The sequence below is a fragment of the Peromyscus maniculatus genome, chromosome 9 (assembly GCF_049852395.1).
Source record: "Peromyscus maniculatus bairdii isolate BWxNUB_F1_BW_parent chromosome 9, HU_Pman_BW_mat_3.1, whole genome shotgun sequence".
Taxonomy (NCBI): Eukaryota; Metazoa; Chordata; class Mammalia; order Rodentia; family Cricetidae; genus Peromyscus; species Peromyscus maniculatus.
Window position 1 is genome coordinate 37,090,610 of NC_134860.1, and position 24,760 is coordinate 37,115,369.

The 24,760-nt window shown below is 45.4% G+C and overlaps 1 protein-coding gene across 23 annotated transcripts in view; it reads left to right on the forward strand.

Annotated features, from left to right (window-relative positions):
* Kcnma1 (potassium calcium-activated channel subfamily M alpha 1) overlaps positions 1–24,760 on the forward strand; it is a 710,535-nt gene that overhangs the window by 472,867 nt on the left and 212,908 nt on the right. For 22 of the 23 annotated variants that reach the window (XM_076544645.1, XM_076544646.1, XM_076544629.1 and 19 more), the window contains exons 6-9: positions 3,529–3,604; positions 12,195–12,270; positions 14,434–14,604; positions 16,180–16,271. In XM_076544645.1, the coding sequence (XP_076400760.1) occupies positions 3,529–3,604; positions 12,195–12,270; positions 14,434–14,604; positions 16,180–16,271 (415 nt within the window). Of the gene's footprint in view, positions 1–3,528; positions 3,605–12,194; positions 12,271–14,433; positions 14,605–16,179; positions 16,272–16,367; positions 16,460–24,760 lie in introns of all 23 variants that reach the window. The other variant, XM_076544647.1, reaches the window with a different exon arrangement.

Below are 24,760 nucleotides of genomic sequence, written 5' to 3' on the forward strand. Positions count from 1 at the left end.
TGAGAGCCAAGTGTCCCCTTTTTATCCACAGACTCTGTTGGCTACGCACTGTCTTTTGGGTAGCTCCTGTTAGGGAGACACTCAGAGGTAGCTGAGTGAGCCTCCCTAGCAAGGCTAGAGGCTGCCCTGGTTTGCCTTCTGTTGTCATTAACACGGTGACCAAAAGAAACCTAGAAAGGAAAGTGTTTACACTTTATAGTCCATCCTCCAGGGGAGCCAAGGCAGGAACTCCAGAGAGCAGCTGAAAGCAGTAACAACGGAGGAATGCTGCTTTCTTATATAGCCCAGGCCCACCTGCCTAGGGAGGGCACTGCCCATGGTAGGCTGGTCTTTCTTACATCAATTCACAATTAACAGAATGCCTTACAGAATGGCTACAGGCCAGCCTGATCTGAGCATTTCTTCAGCTGGATTGAATCTCTCTTCTCAAATGACTCTACATTTGTGTCAAGTTGACAGCTAAAGCTAACCATGATCTAGGTGGGCTCTATGTCCCCTCCACTCCTTGTATCCCTAGCTTCATATTCACCCACCTTCACTGAAGAAAATCCTTTGTTGTGTTATATGTTTATAAGTCATTAGAATTGGGCAATCTTCAAACCCCAGCATTTTAAAATGGAGAACAAGAAATTTAGTTCAAAGTTTAGGGAAGTAGTATTTGATTTTTGGTTCCATAAATCATATATATGTACCTACACACAAACACTCATCTGTGCAAACAAACACACAGAAAAGAAGAACATGTGTGTAGTTAAACCAGGAATAGCTGCCACGTTGCTAGTGAGTCTATCCCAGCTGGCTACTTCACTTTATGACATGGTGCTATGAGACCACTGGATGGTCTGAAGTCTGAAACTGTACTCTCTAACCCTTAACCTCTGACCTGACTTAATGGCTTCGATTGATTAATTGATGACTGATGGACCGATTTGCACAGTCTGAGAAAACAACAAAGATGGGGTATTTGAAGATGTTTTTGCTGCTCTGGATTTTAGTCTTTCCAAGCTGCTTGAGTCACTATCAAAACCTTAGGTCAGACAATGTAAAAAAAAAATCTGAATATTGCCCAGGTGTTATTTGTGTTAGCTTTTCATCTGTGTCAAAATACCCGAAACAAACAATTGAGAAGTAGGAAAGATGGATTTGGGCTGGGAATCTTGGAGGTTTCAGTGAACAGTCATTTGTCCCTGCTGCTTCAGACTCAGTGCCGTGGTGAATAGTGTGTGGAAGAATGAAGCTGCTTACCTTGTGGAGGCTGGGAAACGGAAAAGAGAGGACAGGGGGCTGGGGTCTCAGCATCTCCTTCTAGAACATTCCCCCGATGGCCTGGCTTACGTCCATAGCGCCCTGTCTGTCAAAGTTCCACCATTTCCCACTGGTGCCACAACCAGGGACCAAACCTTCGACATGTGAGCTTTAGAGGGACACTGAAGATACAAATGATAGCATCTGATACTTCCTGTTTTAATACCCACCCCAACACTGATGTTGCATATTCAACACTTAATTGATTATTATACTTAAAACTTGAAAACAATAACAACAACAACAAAAGGCAAATACATCTTGGCTCTTTTAATCTCAAACCATTTTTTCATTTCTAGAAAGATAGTTCTTTTCTGTTGTATTCTGGCTACTGCTTCTGACCAGGGAGTTGTCTGTCCCTTCTTTTATTCCTCCACTGGGTCTCTGTGATCTCTCCATTGCTGTTTACTTGCATTGTGTTTCCTCTTTCCTCCCCCCCACCCCCCCTCTGCCCTTTTGAAGCAATGTCTGTTGAGATTCAGCTTTCAGCCATGTTAGCCAACCTTCCATCAGTTTGGGGTGACTGGGTTCTCAGCTTTCCAGGCCTCTTTCATCCTGTCTACCTCCATTCTCATGTCTGCCTGTTCTGGTTAATAATAACTATATAAATACTCTTCAGCAAAGTAGGAACATGCTTTCTGAAAGATCATCTCTTGCTCACAAAGTTGAATTCTCTTCAGATGACAATGCTTTCTTGGAACCCTTAGCATTTTCTCCTTCTTCCTTTGTGAGTCGGGCACTCCCACCTCGAGACTGTAGGTTAATTTTTACTTATTGTTAAGACAGTTCTACACTGTTCCAGTTAGAGCCCTTTCTGTGCAAGGGGAGGGTACCCAAGATTCACCCTGGGGGGTCTCTAGTGCATCTCCTGGAAGGCTTCATTTCGCCATGCAGATTTAGACTTCCTTCACTGCCTCCCTTGAGGGGAACAGAGTAACATGTTCACCCCATGCATGCAGCTGTCAGCTCAGTCTACTGTGCTCAGTACCATACCTGGCACTTGGGGTGCTTCTGAAAGCATGAGAGAGGAAATCTTCTAGAGTGGGTGCCCCAAAGCTTGCTGATGGCATTTGGTGAGTAGTTCTCCAGAGTAGTGGTAAAGGTGTTAAGGTCCATGGCTGATTTGGAATTTTTTTTTCTCCAAAACAGGGTTTCTCTGTGTAGCCCTGACTGTCCTGGAACTCACTCTGTAGCCCAGGCTGGCCTCAAACTCACAGAGATCTGCCTGCCTCTGCCTCCTGAGTGCTGGGATCAAAGGTGGGCGCTACCACTTCTCAGGTGATTCGTAATGTTTTTATCACATGACTCTGAATTAGACAGAAATAGGTTGATCCTTGAATAAAGGAAAGAAAAGACAAAAGAAAAAGCTGGCGGTGGTGGAACTTCTCTGTAATCCCAGCACTTGGGAGGTAGAGGCTGGAGCCTCAGGAGTTCAAAGCCAGCCTTTACTATACAGTGATTTTTGTGGCCAGCCTGGCTACATGACACCATGTTCCTGAAAAACAAAACCTCAAACAATTAATTGACCATTGTCCCTCTCCACTTAGAAGCTGTAACTTTTCCATTAAAGAGAGGCTACAGATACAAAAATCATTGACATCAGTGAAAATGGAATTATTAAAGTTTTGAATCCTGAAGTGGTAAAGTGTGGTATCTTACTGATCTGTGCTTATTTTTTCTCTTTCATTTTGCTTTTAATTTGGGGAAAATATAAAATATTGTTGAATCTGGTAGCTCTCTGAGCCATGATCTTTATTCTATCAGGGTTGAAAATAAAGATTAAAAAGATTCATCAAAGGCATAAGGTGATCCGATTTATGCTTAATCTGCTCTTCAGCATGAGGGTTATCCTGAGTGACCACAGTTCCTAGTATTTTTCAGAAACCCAAATTCTGCCTGACTACTGGGCAGCTCAGAAACGGGGCTTTACAACCGACCTCACTAGAGGAGACAATCCCCCTTAACATAGGCCCTCTCTCCTAGCCCCTCCCCTTCACGTGACTTCAAACAGCTCACATTTAACAAGAAAGCCCATTTACCAGCTAAGATTAAATCAGTGGAGAATAAAAATGAAGCGGCCGGTCCAAGGTACTGGAGCATTCATCTTCTGTAAGGCCTCCACAGCCCTTGGAACAGACATGCGTGGCTGTAACTCAGACACCAGGCTGTGAGCATGACAACCAGGCGTTGGAAATAACACCTCTGTTTCATTTCTCTTTCCAGGCTTGAGATTTTTAAGAGCCCTCAGACTGATACAGTTTTCAGAAATTTTGCAGTTTCTGAATATCCTTAAAACAAGGTAAGATATTCCCCCCGCCACCCTTGTCTGTTTCCCAAGGGCCAGGTTGTAAATATCAAGTATATTTGCTTTTATCATGATAAAAAGATAGAGTTGTGCTATTCACCGGAAGAGTGATATATCGTAGAGCTGGAGAGCTAACCTACTAAGGTGGGGCCTTGCATTGTTCTCTTCTTCAGGGCCAGGGAGAGATCTGAGGAAAGAGAAGATGTGGTTATGCATCTGGGGGGGCAGGGGGAGACAGTCTGGCAAAGTCACATGGCTGGTATCTGGGTACCAAGTGAGGTTGCAAGATAAGCATCATCGTGGATGAAGGATGGATTTGCTCATTGATTGGGAAGTCCTTGCTGCCAGGTCCTAAACACTCCTTTAGTTACTACTAAACAAGACATCGAACTCGGCCATAAAGGCCAGAGAAGCAGTGCTCTCTGACAGGCAATCACAGAGCTCGTCCGGCAAACAGAAAATCATTTCATTTCTAAGTCTATTTGAGCTGTTTCATTTTATATCCATAGAGCCCTTGGGGTGTGCGCTGCAGATTGCCTTGTGGGGGAAACCCTAAAAACCTCCAGGCAAATGCACTGTGGCTGCTTCTGTTAACTTCATTATGATCTGGCCAGGAGCAGAAATCCCCTAGGGAATCCCCTGCCTGGTGGTGACTTGTCGGTGCCCAGAGCTGGCCTGAACCCCAGGCTGTGCTGATAAACACACCAGTGAAAGGGTTAGGTGCACTCTAATGGGGAGTGAGTGCAGCTCATACATTTCTCTACTAGGAAATTACATTTTAAGAAGACTTCTTCTAATGTTCCATTTCCTCTTTGGTTGGCCTTAATATGTCTGGTGAGTGACAGAAAGCAGGACACCACTGTATCGTGTCATGTATAATTAATGTACCTGCCATTTGAGGTCTTGGATTCCATGTTGGTTTCCTAGTCATGAAATGTGGAACCTGGCTTCTAGAATCTGATGGGTCCAACAAGTGTGCCTCTGTTTTGCTATTGTTTCTTATTTTAATTCCAAATTAACCCCCCTTTCCAGCTATTCCTCGTTATCAATAAGAAATAAAAATTCACTTTCTATAGACAGGTCAAAATGTAAAAGAGCCCTCTTCAGGTGTGCCCTATCCCTTTATATTTTATCTTCTGAGGTAAAGATTTATTGCGTCTCTATTTTTTTTTTTTTGCTTTATAATATCATTCATAGATAGCATTTTTTAAAAATTTCCTTTAAGCAATAGTAGCCTTGTTTTACCTTTTTATAAATCTTTTATGCAATAGGCTTATATTGCTTTTGGAACAGAAACAATTAACAAATCTAGCGTATTTATCTAGGCCTTTTAATCAATTACTAGCACTAGGGAGGCAGAAGCAGGTAGATCTCTGTGAATCTGAGGCCACCTCGGTCTACATAGTGAGTTCCAGGCCAGCCAGGGCCACACAGTGAGTCCTTGTCTCAATAAAATAAAATAATCTAGCATATCTAGTATGGACATATGCTGAACTTGTGTCGCAGGCTGGTTATGTTTTTAACCCTAGGGGGAGTTGGTGAGAGTCCAGTACCAAGCTTGTCCTTCAGATTTATGTAGCAGGGTGGGCGTGGGGTGGTGTTCTACTGGAACCATTCACACACTCCCACGTGCTCTCAGGTCTCTTCCTATTTGTCACTTACCTCATAAATTAGTGAGACTTTCATTCTATGATACTGGGATTCTAGGAAGATTCCAGTCCTCCAGGCAGTCATGCAGATAGAAGGGTGTTCTTACCCTCCTCATTTGCATACAGTTCCTTCCCGCAGCATGTGATGTACCTACCATCTGGGTATCTTTACCAACCCTGTGCTAGGGCATTCACCCATTGCCCACTCCTCAGCAAAGACGGCCTTTCCTTGAGATCCCGAAGTGGGATCTGGCCACCCTGGAGAATAGCCTCATCATAGTTAGGTAGTTATGATGTTGCTTCATTTTCTAAGTGAAGGAGGGGAGAGTGGAAGCTGCTGGCTGAGGGAAGAGGTCGGTGCGCTTCTCGGAGGCGGAGGCAGCAGTTTTCCAGCAGAGCCGCAGCAACCTAGCCTGCAAATGGTGTTTTCTCAGGACCCCCACTTCCCACACAAGCTATTCCTACTCTCAGGCAGTCTTTCTTCAGAACCCTACAACGTGGGTGTCCTGGGTTCCTATTGTTTGCAGTTACAGCCATGTGGCTGTGTGAGCCCCAGGAGCCTAAAGCAAGCATCTATGCCTGTAAAAGTTAATGTGTATGATGAGTGCCCCAGTGAATCTCGTGACAAGAGGCCTCATGGGAAAGGGAACTCCAGACCAGATTCCTGTCAGAGTGGTCAGTGTTAAAACAGGAATGGGCCCGGTCTCGGGGGCACAGAGGGTCACCGCACTGGGCCTGGCAGGAGTTAGGCAACAGCAAGGGTCTTTCCAAGGTGAAGAGGGACATCTTAAAAAAATTAGGTCTCTGTCATTCTACCGGGGCTGGAGGATGGTCACAATAAGGGTAGGGAAGATGGGCTGAGTTCAATCAAGATATTTGTAGAAAGCACACAGTGAGAGAACATGACATCTGTGGGACCTTTGAGCCACTCTCCTGAACATTCTATGGTTGAGAGAAGTGGGGTGAGTTCAGGGTAGGGAGGCCAAGGCCTAGTCTCCAGGCCCAGAGAAACACTTCCTTCAGCCACGGGAACTTTCGAAGTGTTGGGACACCTTCTTTTGGGGTGCTCGATTATGCCCTGCTTCTCCCTTCCATCACTCCAAGCCTGTTTCTCAAGGCTCTGTACAAGAAATGAATTCCTGGCTTTCCAGGGCTTTGGCCTTGGTGGATTCTCTTGTGAGTTCTGTATGCTCAGATGCTTTCACAGTCACCTTCTGGTAGGGGGTGGGGAAGCTGTGTCACGGTTAAGGAGGTTGTGTCTGACTTTGTCTAGTGGTGAACCCCTGCTGACCTGTGGTATTAGGGTAAGGAAGGAGGCTTTACAAATGCCATGGACACAATGCTTTGAAAAGCATGGCTTTATTTTCTATTCTTCCATTGCTTCACTCAGCTCAGAACCAACCAAAAGAAATGGGACACAGAAGTAAGTGTGAAGGGGGAGGGGTGCAGAATTAAGAGCACAGCACAAGGGACCAGAGTGAGCAGGAGGACAGACAAGGGACACTGTATAGCCAGAATCAGGGCAAGTGCCCAAACTGTAAGTCAACAGAGGGCCCCAGGCACTCTGTGTCCTGGGATGGCCTACTTTAGGCAACAGAGATGCAGGGTCATTTGTGTGAACCTTTGGACATTCCTCAGTCATCCTGCAAGCTGGTGACATTCAGCAGCAGCTTTCAGAGCTGGGCCATTTGCTCTACCATGAGCACCAAGTACAACCTGCTTAAGGGCTTTAATCCCACATCCCGTTGAACATGGTCAATAATGTTGATTAAAACAAAACATGGCTTACCCGGTACATGTTTTTTACAAGATGAAAATCACCGTATTGTTTCCTCTGATTGTTTGAGTAACATGTGCTCCCTGTGAACATTTGTACCATTTTACGGAAGAGTGTAAAGGGTGAAGTAAACACTCTATACCCTGTGCTGTGCTCAGGCAGCCATTTCTCTCTACCTTGCCAATTTTATCTCCTGTGCAGCCTGTGTGCACACCCACCCCACCCCAGGTACTTAAACTAAACATTTAGGGAACATTATTGAAATTAATTTTACTACATATATGACCTCAAAAATGGCTCCAAGGCCGTCTATGAAGCAGGATATTTGCTATGGTGATTACAAGGGGGGTGAGATAGAAGCCACACCGTGAAGTCACTTCCATTGATGGGTTATTTGGAGAGCAAGATAGAGCTGTTGAAGGATTTTGATTAGGAGAGATAGTATGGACACTTAGCATTCTAAAAACCCACATCTCCACTTGTTGTATAGAGTTGGTTGAAATATCTAAGACATCATAGATCTGAAGACCAGGAAGGAACAGTAGTCCAGGGAAGGCCTGGTAGGGCCTAGCCTCGGAGCAGGTCAGGTGGACGAGAGGAGACTGGTATAGAGCCAACTAAGAGACAGACTTGACACAATCGATTTTGCTCCATTTTGTATCTCGAAGTTTATTAATCTCAGAACGGCATAGCCCAGTCAACTCTCCAGTTTGGGACACTTAATAGCTCCTCAGCAAATGTTGCAATGAGAAGAAAAAAGGCTATTGGCTGCTGGCTGCTCTCTCAGGTGGAAACAAGGTAGAAGACAGGAATAGGGGCAAATCTACCAGCCTTATGCAAAGTGGCTGGTGTTTTCAGGGTTAACCAGAACGTGTCTTATGTTCTGTAAGGACAAGGATGAGGCTTGGGCAGCTTTGGCATTACTGCTGTAATCTGAGGAGTCAGGCTCTCTTTCCCAGCACCCAGGAGTCCTGTCTATCAGATTCCTGCCTACCCATTGATGATTCACTATGTCCGTTCATGTCAATGACGAGGGATCAGTGGTAGTCAGACTTTTATTACTGTGCCAAAATTCTCTAGAGAACAACTTCAGGGGGCAAAGAATGGTTTGGGCTCAGAGTTTCAGAGATTTTTGGTCCATGCTCAGGTGGTGGTGAAGTGGAGCATCCTGGGAAAGTAACACTGGTCACCTCATAGCTACCCGGAGGGAGAGAGAGTAAAGAAGTAGAGAATGGGAGAAGGTATTAGAGACAAGATGTAGCCACCAGGAATATACTCCTTCTCACTTCCCTCCTACTTCCTCCATCTAAGCCCCATTTCCTACAGTTTCCAGACCATCCCAAAATAGTACTACCTGTGGGGGACCAAGTCCTCTTAACACAGAAACTTTTGAGAGACATTTCCTATTGTGGTGGTTTGAATAAGAATGGCTCCTAGAGAGTCATATATTTGAATACTTGGTCCCATTTTGGTGGAAGTGTTTGGAAAGGATTAGGGGGTGTGGCCTTATCAGAGGGGATGTGCCTCTGGGGGTGGGCTTTGAAGTTTCCAAAGCCCACGCCCTTCCCTGTTAGCTCTCTCTGCCTCTCATGTGCAGAAAAGGATGTAAGCCCCTCACTTCTGTTCCAGGGCCATGTCTGCTTGTCTGCTGTCATGCTCTCAGCCATGATGGCTACGGACTCGCCCCAATAAATATTTTTTTCCCTATAAGTTGCCTTAGTCCTAGTGTCTTATCACAGCAATAGAAAGGTAACTAAGAGATGTTGCAAATCAGAACAGCCATGGAGAACTTATGGACAGGAATTCAGAAGTTTCTGTGGAAACACAAAAATTGCCTTTTTCAAAGAGGGGCCAGGTTTTCACGATAGGATTACAGTCCCTCCTTAGAGGCAAGGAGCTGGACTCTGCATGGGCAGAGGCGCTCTGATGATTGGTGATTTCATGTTCTACCCCGGCTTTTGAGCTTCGCCATGAAAGCCACACATAACTATTTTCAATAGCTCTTCTGCCACAAATGCACAGCGTTCTTCTCCTGGCAGCCCCGCCCTCCTAAACAGTCCTCTTTCAGAAGGCAAAGTCCACATCACAGAGAAGAGAGACAATTCACTGAGGGTTAATCTTGCATGGTTTGCACACCACTTTCAGATACTCACTTGCTCATAGTTTAGTTTGCAAGTCCACTTCCTCATACGAGCAATCTGTGATAATGCTGATGTCATACAAATAATCAGACTTCAGCAACGAACCTGGTCTGTCTCAGCAACAGCAATTAAATGTTCTGCACACAGTGAGAGCTCTCTTAAGCACCATTAATATCCCTGTGACAATCACTTAGAGATTAATAATCACCATATTTAGGCCATTTCCCCAAAGCACCAAGAGACTTGGAGACTTCAATAGATTTAATATCTTGAAAAGACTCCACACGGTTGTTGATGGCACAGTACTTTTTCAGGCCTGAGGATTTGGAAGTGTGTAAGTGACTCAATTAGGTGTTGGATTCTCCTTGAGGGAAGTGAGACCAGCACATACCTCCCGCTCCCTTTGCCACAGGCTACCTGTTCCCCCTACTTCCTCCTCTCCAATATCTGGTGGCATCTTAGGGAGCTTGTAAAGTGGAGACAGGGAAATGGGTTACTCTTCCTTGATTTTCCACTGAGAAATTTGCAAGATGTAGTGGTAACCTGGCTGATGAGATAGGGTGAGCTGCTGACTTCCCAGGGTTGCTTCAGATGGCACTCAGCAGGCAGACCCCTGGTTTGTTTTGTTTTATTTCCACCCTGCTGATCTCTGACTCACAGAACGATTCTTCTGATAAAGAGCAGCCTGGAAGCCAATGAAGACTTCCAGACTGGTCAGCCTCTCCATGTAGCAAAGAGGCAAGGAGCTCAGTATTTCCCAGCTTCAGAGGAGGGCTTGAATGGAAATGGTTAAAAGCATTATTTTGTTAGTTGGTGATTCTATTCCCAGTCACAGAACTGACTTTGAGATGAGGCAGAGGGTGGAGTGACCCATTGAGATGTCTGGAAAAGGTTTGAAGGTCAGGATTTAGCACAAGCATGTTTGCCTTGGAGAGTGCCAACTTCAAACCACAGTGTCTAGCGTCATGGGTCTAACTACATCAGGCTACAGGGTAGACAGGCCTGGCCAATTGTTATGCTCCCAGGGAACATTCTGGATGTGAGCCATTTCTGTTGCATATAGACAAGTAACCGAATCCACCTCCAGAATGACTGTGCCCAGGGGAATGGCTGGCTTTAGACATATCTGCACTCAGGCCTTTAGCCTCCCTCCCAGGGATTCTGCCCCCTCCTCCATCTTTCTGGGGATTGTTTTTAAGAGCACTTCTCTAGGGTAGGTTGTTCAAAGCTTGTTCTGAGAAGGACTAGCCCTCTCTTCCAGGTCGTTCCTGAAAAGCGTGTCTGATAGGCCTGCCTGCTGGCTGAGGCTTTCATTGACCACATTTCTTTGGACTGTGTAGTGAAGGGAGGAGCCCTTGAGTGATGCCCTGCCCTCCCAGCACTGTAGGGAGATCTATGTCCTTAGGAAGAGGTGCAGGCAAACCACACGGTGACCAAAGGAAGGCCCCCATGGCTTCCTATACTGTTTTCCCAAGGCACTTGCATGCGGCCTATTCCCAGGCAAGCTAAATAAGCTCCCTATGCCTCAGTTTCCTGGGTGGTGAGTTAGAAAAGGGTAAAACTCTGAGGAGGGGGAAGGACTCAGCCAAGTTCTTAGCACATAACAGGACTTCAGCAAACAGCAAGAACTACAAACGGTGGTTCTGGAGATGACCAAGATGCACAGAATAGGCAGTCTCTTGTTTCCTTGGCATATGGTTTCAAACCCAGAGCATGGCATCCCATACATCTTCAAAGGCCAGGCTCACCCACAGCTTTGGAAGCGCTTACTCATTCGTATCCCAAGTTCTCACAGTCCACAGATGCCTTTATTCAGTTACATAAGTGTAAGCAAAGGAAAGCTCCATGCTTGACCCAGGACAAATGATTACAACCTCTGTTGGGGGGCCTCCCTTGCAAAACCCTGGACTGCCCAATAGACCACAGCCTCCATCCTGGTCTTTTCTCTGTGCGTTCAAGATCGAAACTCCAGCAGCCATTGATGAAGTTATTCTCATTGACACTACACTGTGGCTATGGTGTTATAGATCCAACAGTGACTGGAGTGGATCCAGTTCCTTTTCCAACTATGTGGCTTACTGAGTAAAACTGGTGAGTTTCCTAATCCCCAGATGATCTCAAAGGGTTTTCTGAAGATTGAGTCAGTATACATCAAACACTTAACATAGAGGTGCATGGGTTGAGCTCTACATACATGCTGTAAAAGTCTCATGTGTCACCATTGTTAACCTCCCAAGCTCTTAGAATGTGTATAATATGTTACCCAAGAGAAAGATGGGGGCGGAAAGAGGGGAGAGGTATCATAGATGAACTGCCCAAAGTGAAGGGCTAGCCTCTCCAGGGGCAGTATTGGGCCAGTAATGGGAGAACAGGAGGTAGGAGATAAGAATTCTTTTCTACAAGATGAAAATGATAGAAACTTCACTAAGCATAGTCTCAGGACAACTGGAGGCACTGAAATAAGGATTGTATGTTAGATCCTTTTTGCAGAATTAAATTCATTTGCTTTGATACAACAGTGTCATGAGTCTACTGCGTGGTGTCCCCTCTGAGGAGTTGAATGCTGTAATAATTAGAGGTTGTACTGTGATGTCCGCAACACGTGACTCAATAAACCATAAAACCGTAAGCGAGAAGAAGAAACACATTGAAGAAAATAAGACAGAGTATACAGGCATAATGAAGATGTGGGAAAATGCCAATAAATGTGAAGGACATACAAATACTTTATTTACTCTTCTTTCTTTTCTTTTCCTTTTTGTTTGGTATATTTGAAGAATTTTGTCTTAGAGAAAAGTTTGAGGGGGTTAATGCAGAGTCCAGCTGTGATTTCCCGGCAGACTCTGTTGAGACCCTCATTCCTGACCAAGGTATCTCACCTCCCTTGAGTTGAATTTGCTTATGGTGATAGCAGCCTGTCTCTTCCCCAAAAGGGAATGCTATGACACCATCAGGCAGTTCCCAACAGGTCTTCTCTTTGTAACTTGGGGTCTCTTTTCTTTGTCTCCTTTGCACAGTAATTCAATCAAGCTGGTGAATCTGCTCTCCATATTTATCAGCACGTGGCTGACTGCAGCTGGATTCATCCACTTGGTAAGTAGCCTTGAAGACCCTGCTTTCCTGGCTGGCCTGGAGCAAGCCCTTGCCGAGTCATTTTATTACTTAACATTTGTTTCTTTGAAGACAGACAAGTTTAGTTGTAGATACAGGAAAGAAGGACAAACCACACAATTTTCAGAATTCCCTACCCTTCACTCTCCCACAAACTAGTTCCAAATGGTGAGTTAATGTTCACACAGTCAACCTCTGTTTTCCAGCTTTACCTGTATTGCTTCAAGGAGACTTGCGGGTTTCATCCTGTATGCAATAACCCCAGAAGGCCACAAGATGGCAGTGCTTCCACAGCAAACATCAAGAAAAAGTCTGGCACCAATGCTCCAAGTTTGAACCACACAGTTCTTTGTAAACAGCAAATTTAGATCCCTGATGTGTCCCTACTTCTCTCTCACAGAACGAAGCCTTTGCTTCTCTTGCTTGATGACTTGTCAAGTTGTTTCAACCCCCACCCATGTTATTCTTTTTATTAACAACTCATTGAATGCTATTACTAAGCCCAACCCTTCTCACCGACACCTTCCTCCCCCAGGATGATTTCTCTTGCCTGCTTTCTGAAAGCACAGTTACTACTAAATGCACATTTCATATGTGCATAAACTGTTACAACTAGAGGGAGCCCCATCAGACTATAAAACTTGGAATAAATGACTGTCTCCATCAGCAGCTAAACCAGATAATTGGGGATTTTTTTTTTTTTTTTTTGAGTTTTTCTAGACAGGGTTTCTCTGTGTAGCTTTGCTCCTTTCCTGGGACTCACTTGGTAGTCCAGGCTGGCCTCGAACTCACAGAGATCCGCCTGCCTCTGCCTCCCGAGTGCTGGGATTAAAGGCGTGTGCCACCACTGCCCGGCTTAATTGGGGATTTTTACACAAGGTTTTAAAATATATATATTTATTTTTAATTACATAATTAAACACTGTCTGTGTAGGGATATGTGCACATACATGGGTGTGCCCACGGAGGCAAGAAGAAGGCTTTAAATCTTTAAGTCTAAGGAGCTATAGTTACAGGAGATTGCAAACTGCTTGAAGGAAATGCTGGGAAGTGAACTCCAGGCCTCTGTAAGAGCAATCTATGTTCTTAACCATTGAGCTACCTCTCTGGTCCCAACCCAACTATTTATACTGGTAGCATTCTAGTCAAATCTCACCCTTTATCATCCTAATTCCTGCTGGAGCCAATTGCTGAGAGCAGTCTGCAGATCTAGGGTCAGGTTCCCCAAATCCTGCTGTGACACCTACAACCTGCTGGATTCCAAGCTACACTCACAGGGCTGAGTAGCTGTGCAGACCTCAGGAACTCTGCAGCCCTCGCTGAACCTACTGATGGCCCTTTACTGAGAAAGTCTTCAGGGTGTTTAGTCTAGAGGTTATGTGGATGCAATTCCCAAGTGTTCGCTCTCCTTGTTCTGGAGGAAAGTTCCCAAGCTGGAAGTGCAGAATTGCCAGTGGGCTTCTGCTAAGAAAGCTACTGTAGCCTCAGAGGTGAAGATGATGTTTGGGGTTCAGGCAGAACCTGAGCTGGGTCTGATGTCCTTAGTTAAAATGATGAAAAGGCTGGGCTGTGGTGGTGCATGCCTTTAATCCCAGCACTCGGGAAGCAGAGGCAGGCGGATCTCTGTGAGTTCAAGGCTAGCCTGGGCTACAGAGTGAGTTCCAGAAAAGGCACAAAGCTATACAGAGAAACCCTGCCTCAAAAATAAAATAAAATAAAATAAAATAAAATAAAATGATGAAAAGAAGGATGAAGTCTTTTCTGGAAGGTCTAGGATATCAGCAGGAATCCCCAGGGCAAATGCGGGAAGAGCTTTCTCACACCTTCCTTAAAGGGACTGTTTTAAAGGGGGCCAGAGCATCAGAACTTCGAGACAGGCAGGAAAGCATATCAGGGATGTTTTTTTTCCCATCCCCTCTCCTTGGTGCTCCAGTCAGTCAGAGGGCATACCCTGATGCTATTTCCTCTTCTCTGGTACCAGCTGAGGTTTTCTGGAACATCATGCCTCAGTGACTGGCACAGGGAATCTATCCTGTACTGAGAATAAGAAGCTTAATGCAAAACAACCCTCTGACGCTCTGGACTTCCTGGTCTCCATATATAGTACATGTATTCCTTTCTCTCTCCCACCTCTTCTTGCTGTAGGTGGAGAATTCAGGGGACCCATGGGAAAATTTCCAAAACAACCAGGCACTTACATACTGGGAATGTGTCTACTTACTCATGGTCACAATGTCTACAGTGGGCTACGGGGATGTTTACGCAAAAACCACGCTTGGACGCCTCTTCATGGTCTTCTTCATCCTCGGGGGACTGGTAAAAAAAAAAACCCTCTTTCTTATTATGTCCATTTTAATGGTTATTAATATTTGCTACTACCTACTTCCTTAGGCTTTGTGTTTTTTTATGTGTTTCGCACTGGAAGCAAGTAACTGCCTTAATGCAACCAGGCAAGCTAAATCCAAATACTATAGTGACGTTATGGCGTATTTCTTTAGTGTTATGCTTGTCCCTTAGACCCAGGCATATTGTCCTCATTGGGGACAGCCACATAGCTAGGAACAAGCCTAATTGTTTTAAGAGATGGATGCCATTAATAAATGAGAGTGTCCTTTAGTAGTGGGATTCAGATATATTTGTTGCTGCTGACTCTGGTAGATGCTGTCCAGACTCTGGAGACAGATGGCGGTTTCAAGAGTTCCCTCCCCTTTATGTTCCTCCCCAAACTTCCAACAAACTCTGTGGCTGGCACCTGCTGTAAAGAGCAGGGTCCCCTCACATAGGAAATGTCACTGTAGTCAGAACATGACTACATCCAAAGCCCACTCCTTGAAACTGGCTTTACCGGTCCCTGTGAACCGAGAGGCCACTCACGGCCTATGATGTAATTACAGGGGAATTTCCAGGCAGCACATTGGCACTTGCTGCATTTTGTCCTTCAAAGTGGCTCATAATATGAAGTATGATTTTTTTTCTGTGTATGAGGTAAGTGATTAAGAGTCTAGTCTACAAGCAGCTGCCACATATGTACACCACACACACATTTATATGAAGCCATGCATACATTTCTCTCTGTTCTGTATGCATAGCACATGCACATTTTGAAAATGTATATAAACGTGTGTGGTGGTGGACATTAGCACCATTGCTGCAAGGCCCGTAGGTCAGGAAACCCCGTTATCCAGCCACAGGACAGTCTTTGTTGGGCAAAACATGGCAGTTTCATGTCTCCTTGCTATCCTCTCCTCTTGTATGATTTCCAAAATTGACCTCTTACGCCTTTTAGTCATTTTAAATGAACATGTTTGTTTTGAATCCTCTTTTAGTGTTTGGTGTCTTTATCCACTCATAAAAATATTCTCCTCTGAGTGTTATTTGGAAGGGCTTTTTCTGACAAAAGTGTGTGCATGTGTGTGCATGTGTGTGCGCGTGTGTGTGTGTGTGTGTGTGTGTGTGTGTGTGTGTGTGAGCGCAAGCATGCTTGCATGCCTGAGTGCCTGTGCACATGTGCTTGTGTGCTTCTGTCCATGCCTGGGAGCGCGTGTGTGCATGGGCATTCCTGTGCTTTCAGCAGTCTGCAAGCCTCTTAGCTACTGTCCTTCAGGAAGAAGACATCAGCTCATTGACTCTTGTCTCCTTTATATTTTTCTGGACTGTGAGTTGTTGTCGTTTGCTGCTCCTCTAGGTCGACTCCTGTTTGTTCCATCCTGTGCGTTGCCAGGAGCCCTCCCCTTCGTCCTGTTTTATTTGTCTAATCCAACACGCGAATATGTACCTTCACAGGTCTAATCCTTTTGTGTTTTCAGATCTTAGTACTCCCCCTTCTGAAAAGGTCACCCTTTCTTTGGCCTGTCTTTTTAGTCTCTCTTCTGTCTCCCCTCTTCTCCTTAGGCCATGTTTGCCAGCTACGTCCCTGAAATCATAGAGTTAATAGGAAACCGCAAGAAATACGGGGGCTCCTATAGCGCGGTTAGTGGAAGAAAGTAAGTATGCCAAGAGGTTTCGCGGCCTCCGCAGCCTAGGAGCCTCTCTGCATGCCATTCCTGTTTGGCTCTTGTTTCTTTGTCTCATGCATGTAGGCAATGTTTGCCCGCTACGTGCCCGAAATTGCTGCTCTCATCCTGAATCGGAATAAATTCGGCGGGACTTTTAACAAACATGGAGGCAGAAAGTAAGTCAGTTGTTACCAGAGGAGATGTGCTTGAGTGACTTGAAGAGTCCCTGCGCCTGTGACATTGAATCATGCCCCTCCAACCCCCCACCCACCCAACCCCGCCCACTGCTTTAATGAGGGAGAGTGCACAGTCTGCAACAGCATGGTTTCAGAGCACAGGAGATGATGATTGGACCACCTTGAGGTCTTGTGGCCATCCGCAATTTCCAAGAGATAACAGCGAATATATTTTTTTTTTTTTTGGTTTTTCGATACAGGGTTTCTCTGTGTAGCTTTGCGCCTTTTCCTGGAACTCGCTTGGTAGTCCAGGCTGGCCTCGAACTCACAGAGATCCGCCTGGCTCTGCCTCCCGAGTGCTGGGATTAAAGGCGTGCGCCACCACTGCCCGGCTAACAGCGAATATTTTTAAAGGGGTCCATGTGCACCTGGGACCGTATTTTCCACCCTTATCCTTCACATACAAACCAAGCTCGTTTCCTGAGCTGGTGACATGGTCCCTCCAACCGAGGTAGATTTGGCCCATGTACTAATGTGGCTAGAAGTGTAGCACAGGGCAGGGCCTGGCCCACCTTCCCCCTGGAAAGCCTGTGACCACCAGGAAACTCAGTCTTCCCTGGACCAGTCATCTCCCCACCTTATTGTTAAAGGGTCTCACTGCACCGTGGAAATGCCTCCAGCACACGTTAGCGTTGTGGTGCCGGGGTGCCACAGGCATGTTTGATTTCCCAAATATGAAGGTTTCCTGTTTGGGGAACTATTTCAGTTTGTGCTCAGGTCACTTTATCAGCATCCATAGCAGGGCGTGCGTCCAGGATGGACTAGAATTTTTATTCAGATGCTGATGTCAGGACCTTATTCTCTTGATCCTCTGCCAGAGGGCCATCTCAACGGAGGACTGTTGGTGGGAGGATGGGCTGGCTGCAACTGTCTCCAAAAGTCAATAAATACTTGCTTTGAAAGCTTTCAGAGGGCCATTCAGCTCTGTTTTTATTTCAGGGTATGACATGCGTGGAATGAAATGGCCACACATTCTGCGCACACCTAGATGGATGTGCACTGGCCTACATACCACGCACTGCCATCCACATCTGTATTCACATGTGGGAAACTGTCCCATCCATACCCAGCCCCTGTTCCCATCATGGAGCTCTTTTATCTTGTGACTTATTCTTACTTATTGCCGCATTGTTAGCTTAGTTTGGTGTTTAAGAGAACTAGGACGAGGCCTCTAGGAAATGCCCTCCCCCTGCTCCCCACAGCTGCCCCTCCCAACCTGACAGTTGGCCCTGCTGGATGGCGCTCAGAGAGCTTCTCTATGATTATTGAATCCAATACATCCTGAGCTCAGGTGTCCAGTCCTCTGTTCAGAAAATGAGGAGGTGGAGAAAGGGCTCATTTCCTTGAACTACCCACAGGACAGCAGTTTCCTCTCACAGACACAAAGCACGGAGGGAAAGGAGGCCAGTTGGCATCTCCTCAGGAAGGCAGCACATCTCCCCATCTCCTCCCGTAGGCCGCTCCCCTTCCTATTATCTTAACAGTCCTGGATGAGGTTAGAACCAAGCTGTCCTGATGTCTGGGCCATTGGTTGGTTCCAAAAGGCCAAATAAGCCCAAAGATTCTCCCTCTGTCATTTATCTCAACTCAAGAGGAAAACAGCTTCCTAATTCAGCATGCCTTTGAGATATGGACAGGTCTCTGTCAAGCAGAGGACATCCTGAGAGTCCCAGACCCTCATTATAGCTGCCCCAGCCCCCTGGTCTCAGCCAGCATCTCTTTATCCCTGTCTCCAATGAAGTCAATAAAATCAATGGCTTTGAAATCTAAGTTGAAAGTATTTCTTGACTCTCATTCCAGGTGGGATTTTTTTTGTCTTCTTCTTCTTCAGAACAGTGTTTGTGACCCAATATGGGTGGGCTGTTGGCTGACAGCTTTTGTTGATGGGTGGCCCAAATGAGGCCCTGAGACCAGTACTTAGTGGCCTGTCGTGGTCTGATGTGGTCAGGTTTAAAGTCTGGCATGTCCACTCAAAGCCCTACCTGCTGAGGGCTTCAGATCACAGGGCTCTTCCAGTCCCATTCTGGCTCTGTAATAGCTTATCACTGCTTTTGGCCTGGTTCCTCTCCCCTCACCCCTATTTCTTGTCCCTTTATGAAAATGCATTTTGCTTTTAATGTTCCCTGTTGGGTCTCCAATGTCCCCAGCCCCTGCGGGATATAGGGTATGTCCTGTCATCAACACTGGGGCCGTTCCCTTTACTTTATGCATTGTTTCCTGGTTCAAAAGCTAATTACCAAGTAGTTTAAAGAAGCCCTTGGTCACTTAGATCTTTCATCAGAAAATATAAGCTTGGGAAAGGAACGGTAATAAAGGGCCATTAGCACCCCTTTGTTTGATGTTGTTTTTCCAGTCAGTAGAACAAGATTGATGAAATGTTATGTTTGGCCAAAATTTGAGTTTTCATTTGGAATTCAGTGTTGAGAGAATGGGCTGTCAGAATCAATAAGTTTCCTTTCGCTTGGGATATGGGCATGTGGTAGTAATTAGCAATATAAGGTCTTTACTTGAGCAACGAAGCATGGATTCTGGCAGCAAACATAATGAGAAACTACAGTTGTTCTATTTCGAACGTCAAAAAGTTTCCAGATAAAATTAAATGCATTTGCAAGAGGAAAGGGGCTTAACTTTGTTGAGAGCTGGAGTTTCGACTCTTAAAATAGCAGGCAGCACTTTGAGCTTGTGTGCACGCAGAAATGCGGGTGCTATCCCCATCCACTCGTGTACATGCTGCTCCCCAGGACCGAATTCAGCCAATGCCTAGAAAATGACTGAAATGTAGACATAGTCAAGAGATCTTTGGGTATGTGCATATTTTATTCAGAAGTAACCACTCGTAACACTGCATTAACTTGTCAGACAACTGAAAGTAACTTCTGACACCAAACTACAGGGACCCCAAAATCTGAAATCCAAAAAGATTATTCAGAATAAAAAGATAAGCATCTTTATTTAAGTAATTATATTAAGTAATTATATTAAGTAAATATATTTATTTAAGAAATAAATAAATGGAGAAACTTAGGGCTTGGAGGATACAATAGCCACAAGTAGGATATTGGAGAATGTAGAGGTTTCCTTGGTGCTTCCTTGTGAGTTTTATTCAGTGTGTGTGGTACAATATAATATTTGCTGTTGCGTTCGCAAAACTTCCTCCCCATCTCCATGGATTCAAGGGCCTGGCAAGGCCTTTTCACTAGTCATCACGCCCCCAGCTCATCCATCCCAGCACTAGGTAGGGATACTCATAAATGTACCAGCTATCACGTAACTTATTCAGGATTCCTAAGACTAGAGACTTGAGTGTTAACCACTGAAGGGTTCAATCAGTGACCAAGAAAGTTATCCAAGTTGGGAACACTGGGGACAATTAGCTTCTGGGATTGAGACTCTAAATCTTATTCAGTGTAGTGGCCCTCCTGCAGCCTAGCTTGCCTCCCCAAGGCCTTTGACTCAGCCTCCTTCCCTTCATGTCCAATGGAAGCAGCTCAGAGGTGGTGGAGGCGTGGGGGACACTGAGACTCCCATGGCCTTGGGGTCCCTGGTTTACTGTCTCTCTCCCTCCCACAGCCTCTTGCAGTTTCCCCCAGAGGTTTCCTCTCTGAGTGTAATTCATTCTACTGCTGGTTAGTTTATGAGAACTGACAAGATCACGGTCCAAGGTCATATGGCCAAGGGCCATGGAAAATAATTGGCCACAGAGAGGAATCCGTCAGCTGTAACCCCTGGATGGAGACAGCACAGCTGGAGAGCCATCCAGGCAGGCCTTGTATTTCCCATGATGTGGCTTTAGTGGCCCCAAAATGAGGTAGTTGTGGCCCAGGTGTTTGGGAGAGAGAGACAGAACAGGATGGGTTTAGAGGGCTCCACAGATTTTTGGTAGCCAAGTGCTGAGAGAACATGTGGAGAGGAAGGAATAATAAAAGACAGGGGATGGACAAAAGGAGAGCAGGAAATTGAATGTAATTAGCCTGGAAGAAAAATCTCGATGGTGACATCCCCATTCTAGAGTAGGGTGCAGTTATTACAGTCAAACCCATACCTTGCTCCAATACAAGAAAGCCATGTCTGCCCCCTCAGTGCTAAGAGTTTTATTGGGCAAATTTTGGCATCTGTAAGTTGGACCATCATGAGGTCTTGAGACCAGGTATGATTTCTGGGAGGTAACAGTACACTTGGGACCGTATTTTCTCCCCTCATCTGGACCTAGTGCTCCAAGGATTCAGAGAATAACTCCATCTCCTCCACCGTCTCCAACTCGCCTGGTCATTGCTCTCCGCCCAGGAGGCTCGGGCTGTATGTATCTCCTGGTTTCTTATGATTGGGTCCTAGTTTAGCTGTGTCTCTGCCCTTCTTGCTCAGGTGCTTTCTCCCTTTCTGAGACTCTGCTTTGTGCCTACTTACTACTTGGATCTGCTTACTTACTACATAGGCTCCCCCCTCTGTCTTCTCCCTACCTTCATGTTTAGCCACAGTGGTGCCAGGCCATTTTTTTTAAGAGCTGGGCATTGACAAGGCATTTGAAATGTACCCCCTCTGTGGCCCACCCTAGCCCTAAAGAGAGTCACCATGTGTCATTCCTTGGTGTTTATTTGTTTCACATGTGTTCATTGAGTGCCTGCTCCTCTGTGCCCATGGTGTGTGTGTGTGTGTGGGGGGGGGTGCACAAGAGATTCATCCCAGCACACTCATTAAATCCTCCAGTGGTCCCAGGGCTCTCTTGCTCTCTCTTGAGCTCCATGCTATCTGGCCACCTAAATGGTTGGGAAGTTCAGCTTGGAAGCTTATTTAAACCTGCCTCAGTTCCCAGAGAATTCCTACAATGCAATGGCCGCTCTCAGGCCTGGCCTCCAGTGAGCAGGAGTGGGATTTGGATTGATTCATGTGGTGTTAACTTGGCCTAATGCCATGGGCCTGCTTTCTTTTCCTGTTTATTTGGATCTTGGGTAACGCTCCCTCTCACTTCTCCCAGGGCTATAGGAGTGGACTGACTGCTCTTGGGAGGGATGTTTCCTATAAGATGTCGTTTACGATTTGTCTATCTCAGACATCGCTCAGGTTGAAATGGGACTGAAGTCTTGTATTTTACACAATCTTTGATCCCTTGTCAAGAAAGCCATTGAGCGCTCTCCTCTTGTAGTCCACGTGACTCCCCAGCAATATCTTAGGATTCCTAGATTTTAAAAACCATAAATTAGCAAATCATCAACATATCACCGGGAAGGTTCATCTGGTAGCGATTCTAGTCAGAAGGAAACATGGGCCCTAATAACTGATTTTCACAAAGATACAAAGAATTGTAGACAGACAGATACAGTAAATAGGAAGACAAATAGATAATTCAAGCTGACAGACCATCTTGAACTGATTAAGCATTCTGCTTTGATTAGCGTTAAACTTTTTTGGAAAACGGGGAAAAAAAGAAAAAGAAATGAGATTGCCCTCATACTTTGGGAAAATGACCCCTGATGACTTCTGAAATTGGGTACCAAGAGGCAGATCCAAAGCATTCGTCCTTAGATGTCTCATATGATGCGGTGTACTGGGTAGTCCTTTCCAACGGCAGGGGTCTTGGTGGGTGTGGATGGGATGTGTCTTCCTTGGCATCTGCTTTGGATTCTTCTAAGCCACATCTTCAGTCCCTTTCAAACTTGAATGTCTCTGAAAAGAGACTTGGCTGCATAGTTAATCAATCTCCTGGCAATGCTGATGGGATGAAGGCTTACCCCCTACCCCCCTTCCCTGCTGTCTTTCTTCCCTTCCACACACTTATCAAAATGTTCCACCTATTGTTCTCCAAACAAGAATAGAAATGTAGGTGGGAGATGAACTGGGTACCAAAAGAAAAAAAGAGAAAAGAAAAGAAAAGCCGTATTCGAGCCTAGACTTTTGCTTTCAAATATTCTTGCTTCCATTTACAAAGGAATCCTGAGTATGACTTTTCTAATTATAATCCCCAAGGATTCTTTCTGCTCAGCCCCATGTTTGATGGAGTGAGTGCTCGCTGGGTAGTTTTAGAATCCCAGGAACAAATGTAAGCATCTGAGACAAAGTTGCACCCTATTTTCTCTCTTCCTGCCATGCCGTTCACTCTGATGGAAGTCTTTCCAGAGCTGTGACAAACAGCTCCTCATAGACTTGGGGTTCATTCCACCACTGCTGTGACCATGCTCTGAAAATAAAGCAGCCAACCTTCTAACTGGCCAAGTCCAGCGTCCCTTTGTATTAAAATATTATAGAAGCCGATGCAGCATGAAAGTTGTGGAAATCTGATTCTGTTGCTGTCCAGATTGAGACAGTACTGGTGCTGCATGGCAATGGTCTGCTCCCTCCCCCACAACTATGGAGGCTTGCTCTGAATGTGGGTTACCAGTTGTCAGGGAAAATCATCTACTCTCCCTCCTCTGTGCCGTTCTGATGAGGAGATGTGGAGGCAGATCGGAGATACACATATGCCATTCTAAGAAGGTTTCTGATCATTTTCACTGATGCCAAAGGGTCATGCCAGCTTGCATACAAAACAGATTTAGGAAAACACCCATTCCAACACATTGGCTCAACAATTACTCAAACCCCTCCGTGAGCCAGGAACTGTGCTGAGCTCCGTGGTTAAAAGAATGAGTGAGAGAATGTGATTGTTGCTCTCCTGGAGAGTGTGTGAGACTTTGTCCAATCAGAATTACCCAAGGAACCAGTGGCAGCTAAATGGGAGCTTGATTGTGTAGGAACATCATCCCAGTGAAATGCTCTTTTGGCAGGAATTTTGTACAATAAAATCATGAAGGTGTGAAATAATCATGAAGGCAGGAAGCCCATTAGAGAGAGTGTTCCTAAAAGCATGTGATAACTCACGTTGTTGAATGTACTCACTGGGGCTGTTTAGGGCAGAGGTAACAGCAGAAATCCAGTGTGCCTAAAATCTTACAAATCTAATAAGGAACCCAGGAAAAGGGGGTTGTGGAGAGATTTGGGAGGGCCTGGGTCCTGGCAATGATATGGGAAATCTGCTTCTTCTTAGGCCGTACAGGTATTCTACTCTGACCTGTCATGCCTTAACAGGCTCTGGAGTCTGTGACTCCTTCCAGATTCCCAAGGAGTTGTAGATACTGGCATTCAGTGGAGGCTGATGCCAGTACAGATGTTCTTCAACTTCAGATGGTGCTGCATCTTGATAAGCCCATGATAAGTAGAAAATGCATTTGATATACTTTACCTACTGAGCATACTAGTTTAGACCTGTCTACCTTAAGGCACCACATTAGCCTACAGTTTGGCAAGACATCTAACACAGATCCTTTGTTAAAGTGTTGGATAACCCATGTGACTTGTTCACTGCCTAACTGAAATTAAGCAGACTAGTTGTACAAGTAGCCTTTGGCCCCAGTCAAGTAGAAAAATTTTAAGTGGAACTACCCCATTTGGGGGACCACCTGTATGTATGTCAAGTATGCTCAGAGAGACTGGCCAGCAGCTTTTGCTAGCGAAGGCAGCACCCTTTGGGTGTAGTGGGAGATAAAGGGAGGGTGTATGAAGTTGATTATCACAGTGAGAAAGCCATTCCCGCAGTATGTGATATAGGAATAGGATGCATGACTTACCAAGTGTGTTAGGGAGAGGGGTTGGGGTTCACCTCACATGTCAAAACCCCTCCAAAAGAAAAAAGTGTACACTGTTAACATGTTTGGATTTATTCTTTCTCTACTCCACCTTTATTCCCAATGAGTGAGATCAGTCTTTTTACCTCTTCTTCTGGGTTTACCCATGTCCAGCAGCATCAGGTAGAGGCAGGTAAAGCTTCTTTGTTCTAAAGGGTAAACCATGCTGATCAGGACAGAAAGTTGTCTAAGATGGAGAAGGTCAGATCAAAGGTAACCTGCTTTATTTAAAATGGCAACGTGTCACTGAGTCCCAAGTGATGAGGTGAATGAATGCAGAGAGCCGAGTGTGTTGGGGAGACCCAAGGACAAATCAGTGCAATTTGTGAGGTTACTTAATAAGGCTGTCTGGGGCTGGAGATAGTGGATCAGTTGGTAGCATGTTTGCTGTGCAAGGATAAGATCCTGAATTGGATTCCTAGAACCTATATTTTAAAATCCAGACACAGGAGCACACATCCATAATCCCAGAGCTGGGGACTCAGAGACGGGTGGATCCTGGGAATTCATTAGCCATCTAGCTTAACCAAACCTGTGAGCTCCAGGTTCAGTGAGAGACCTTGTCTCAGAAAATAAGGTGGGGAGG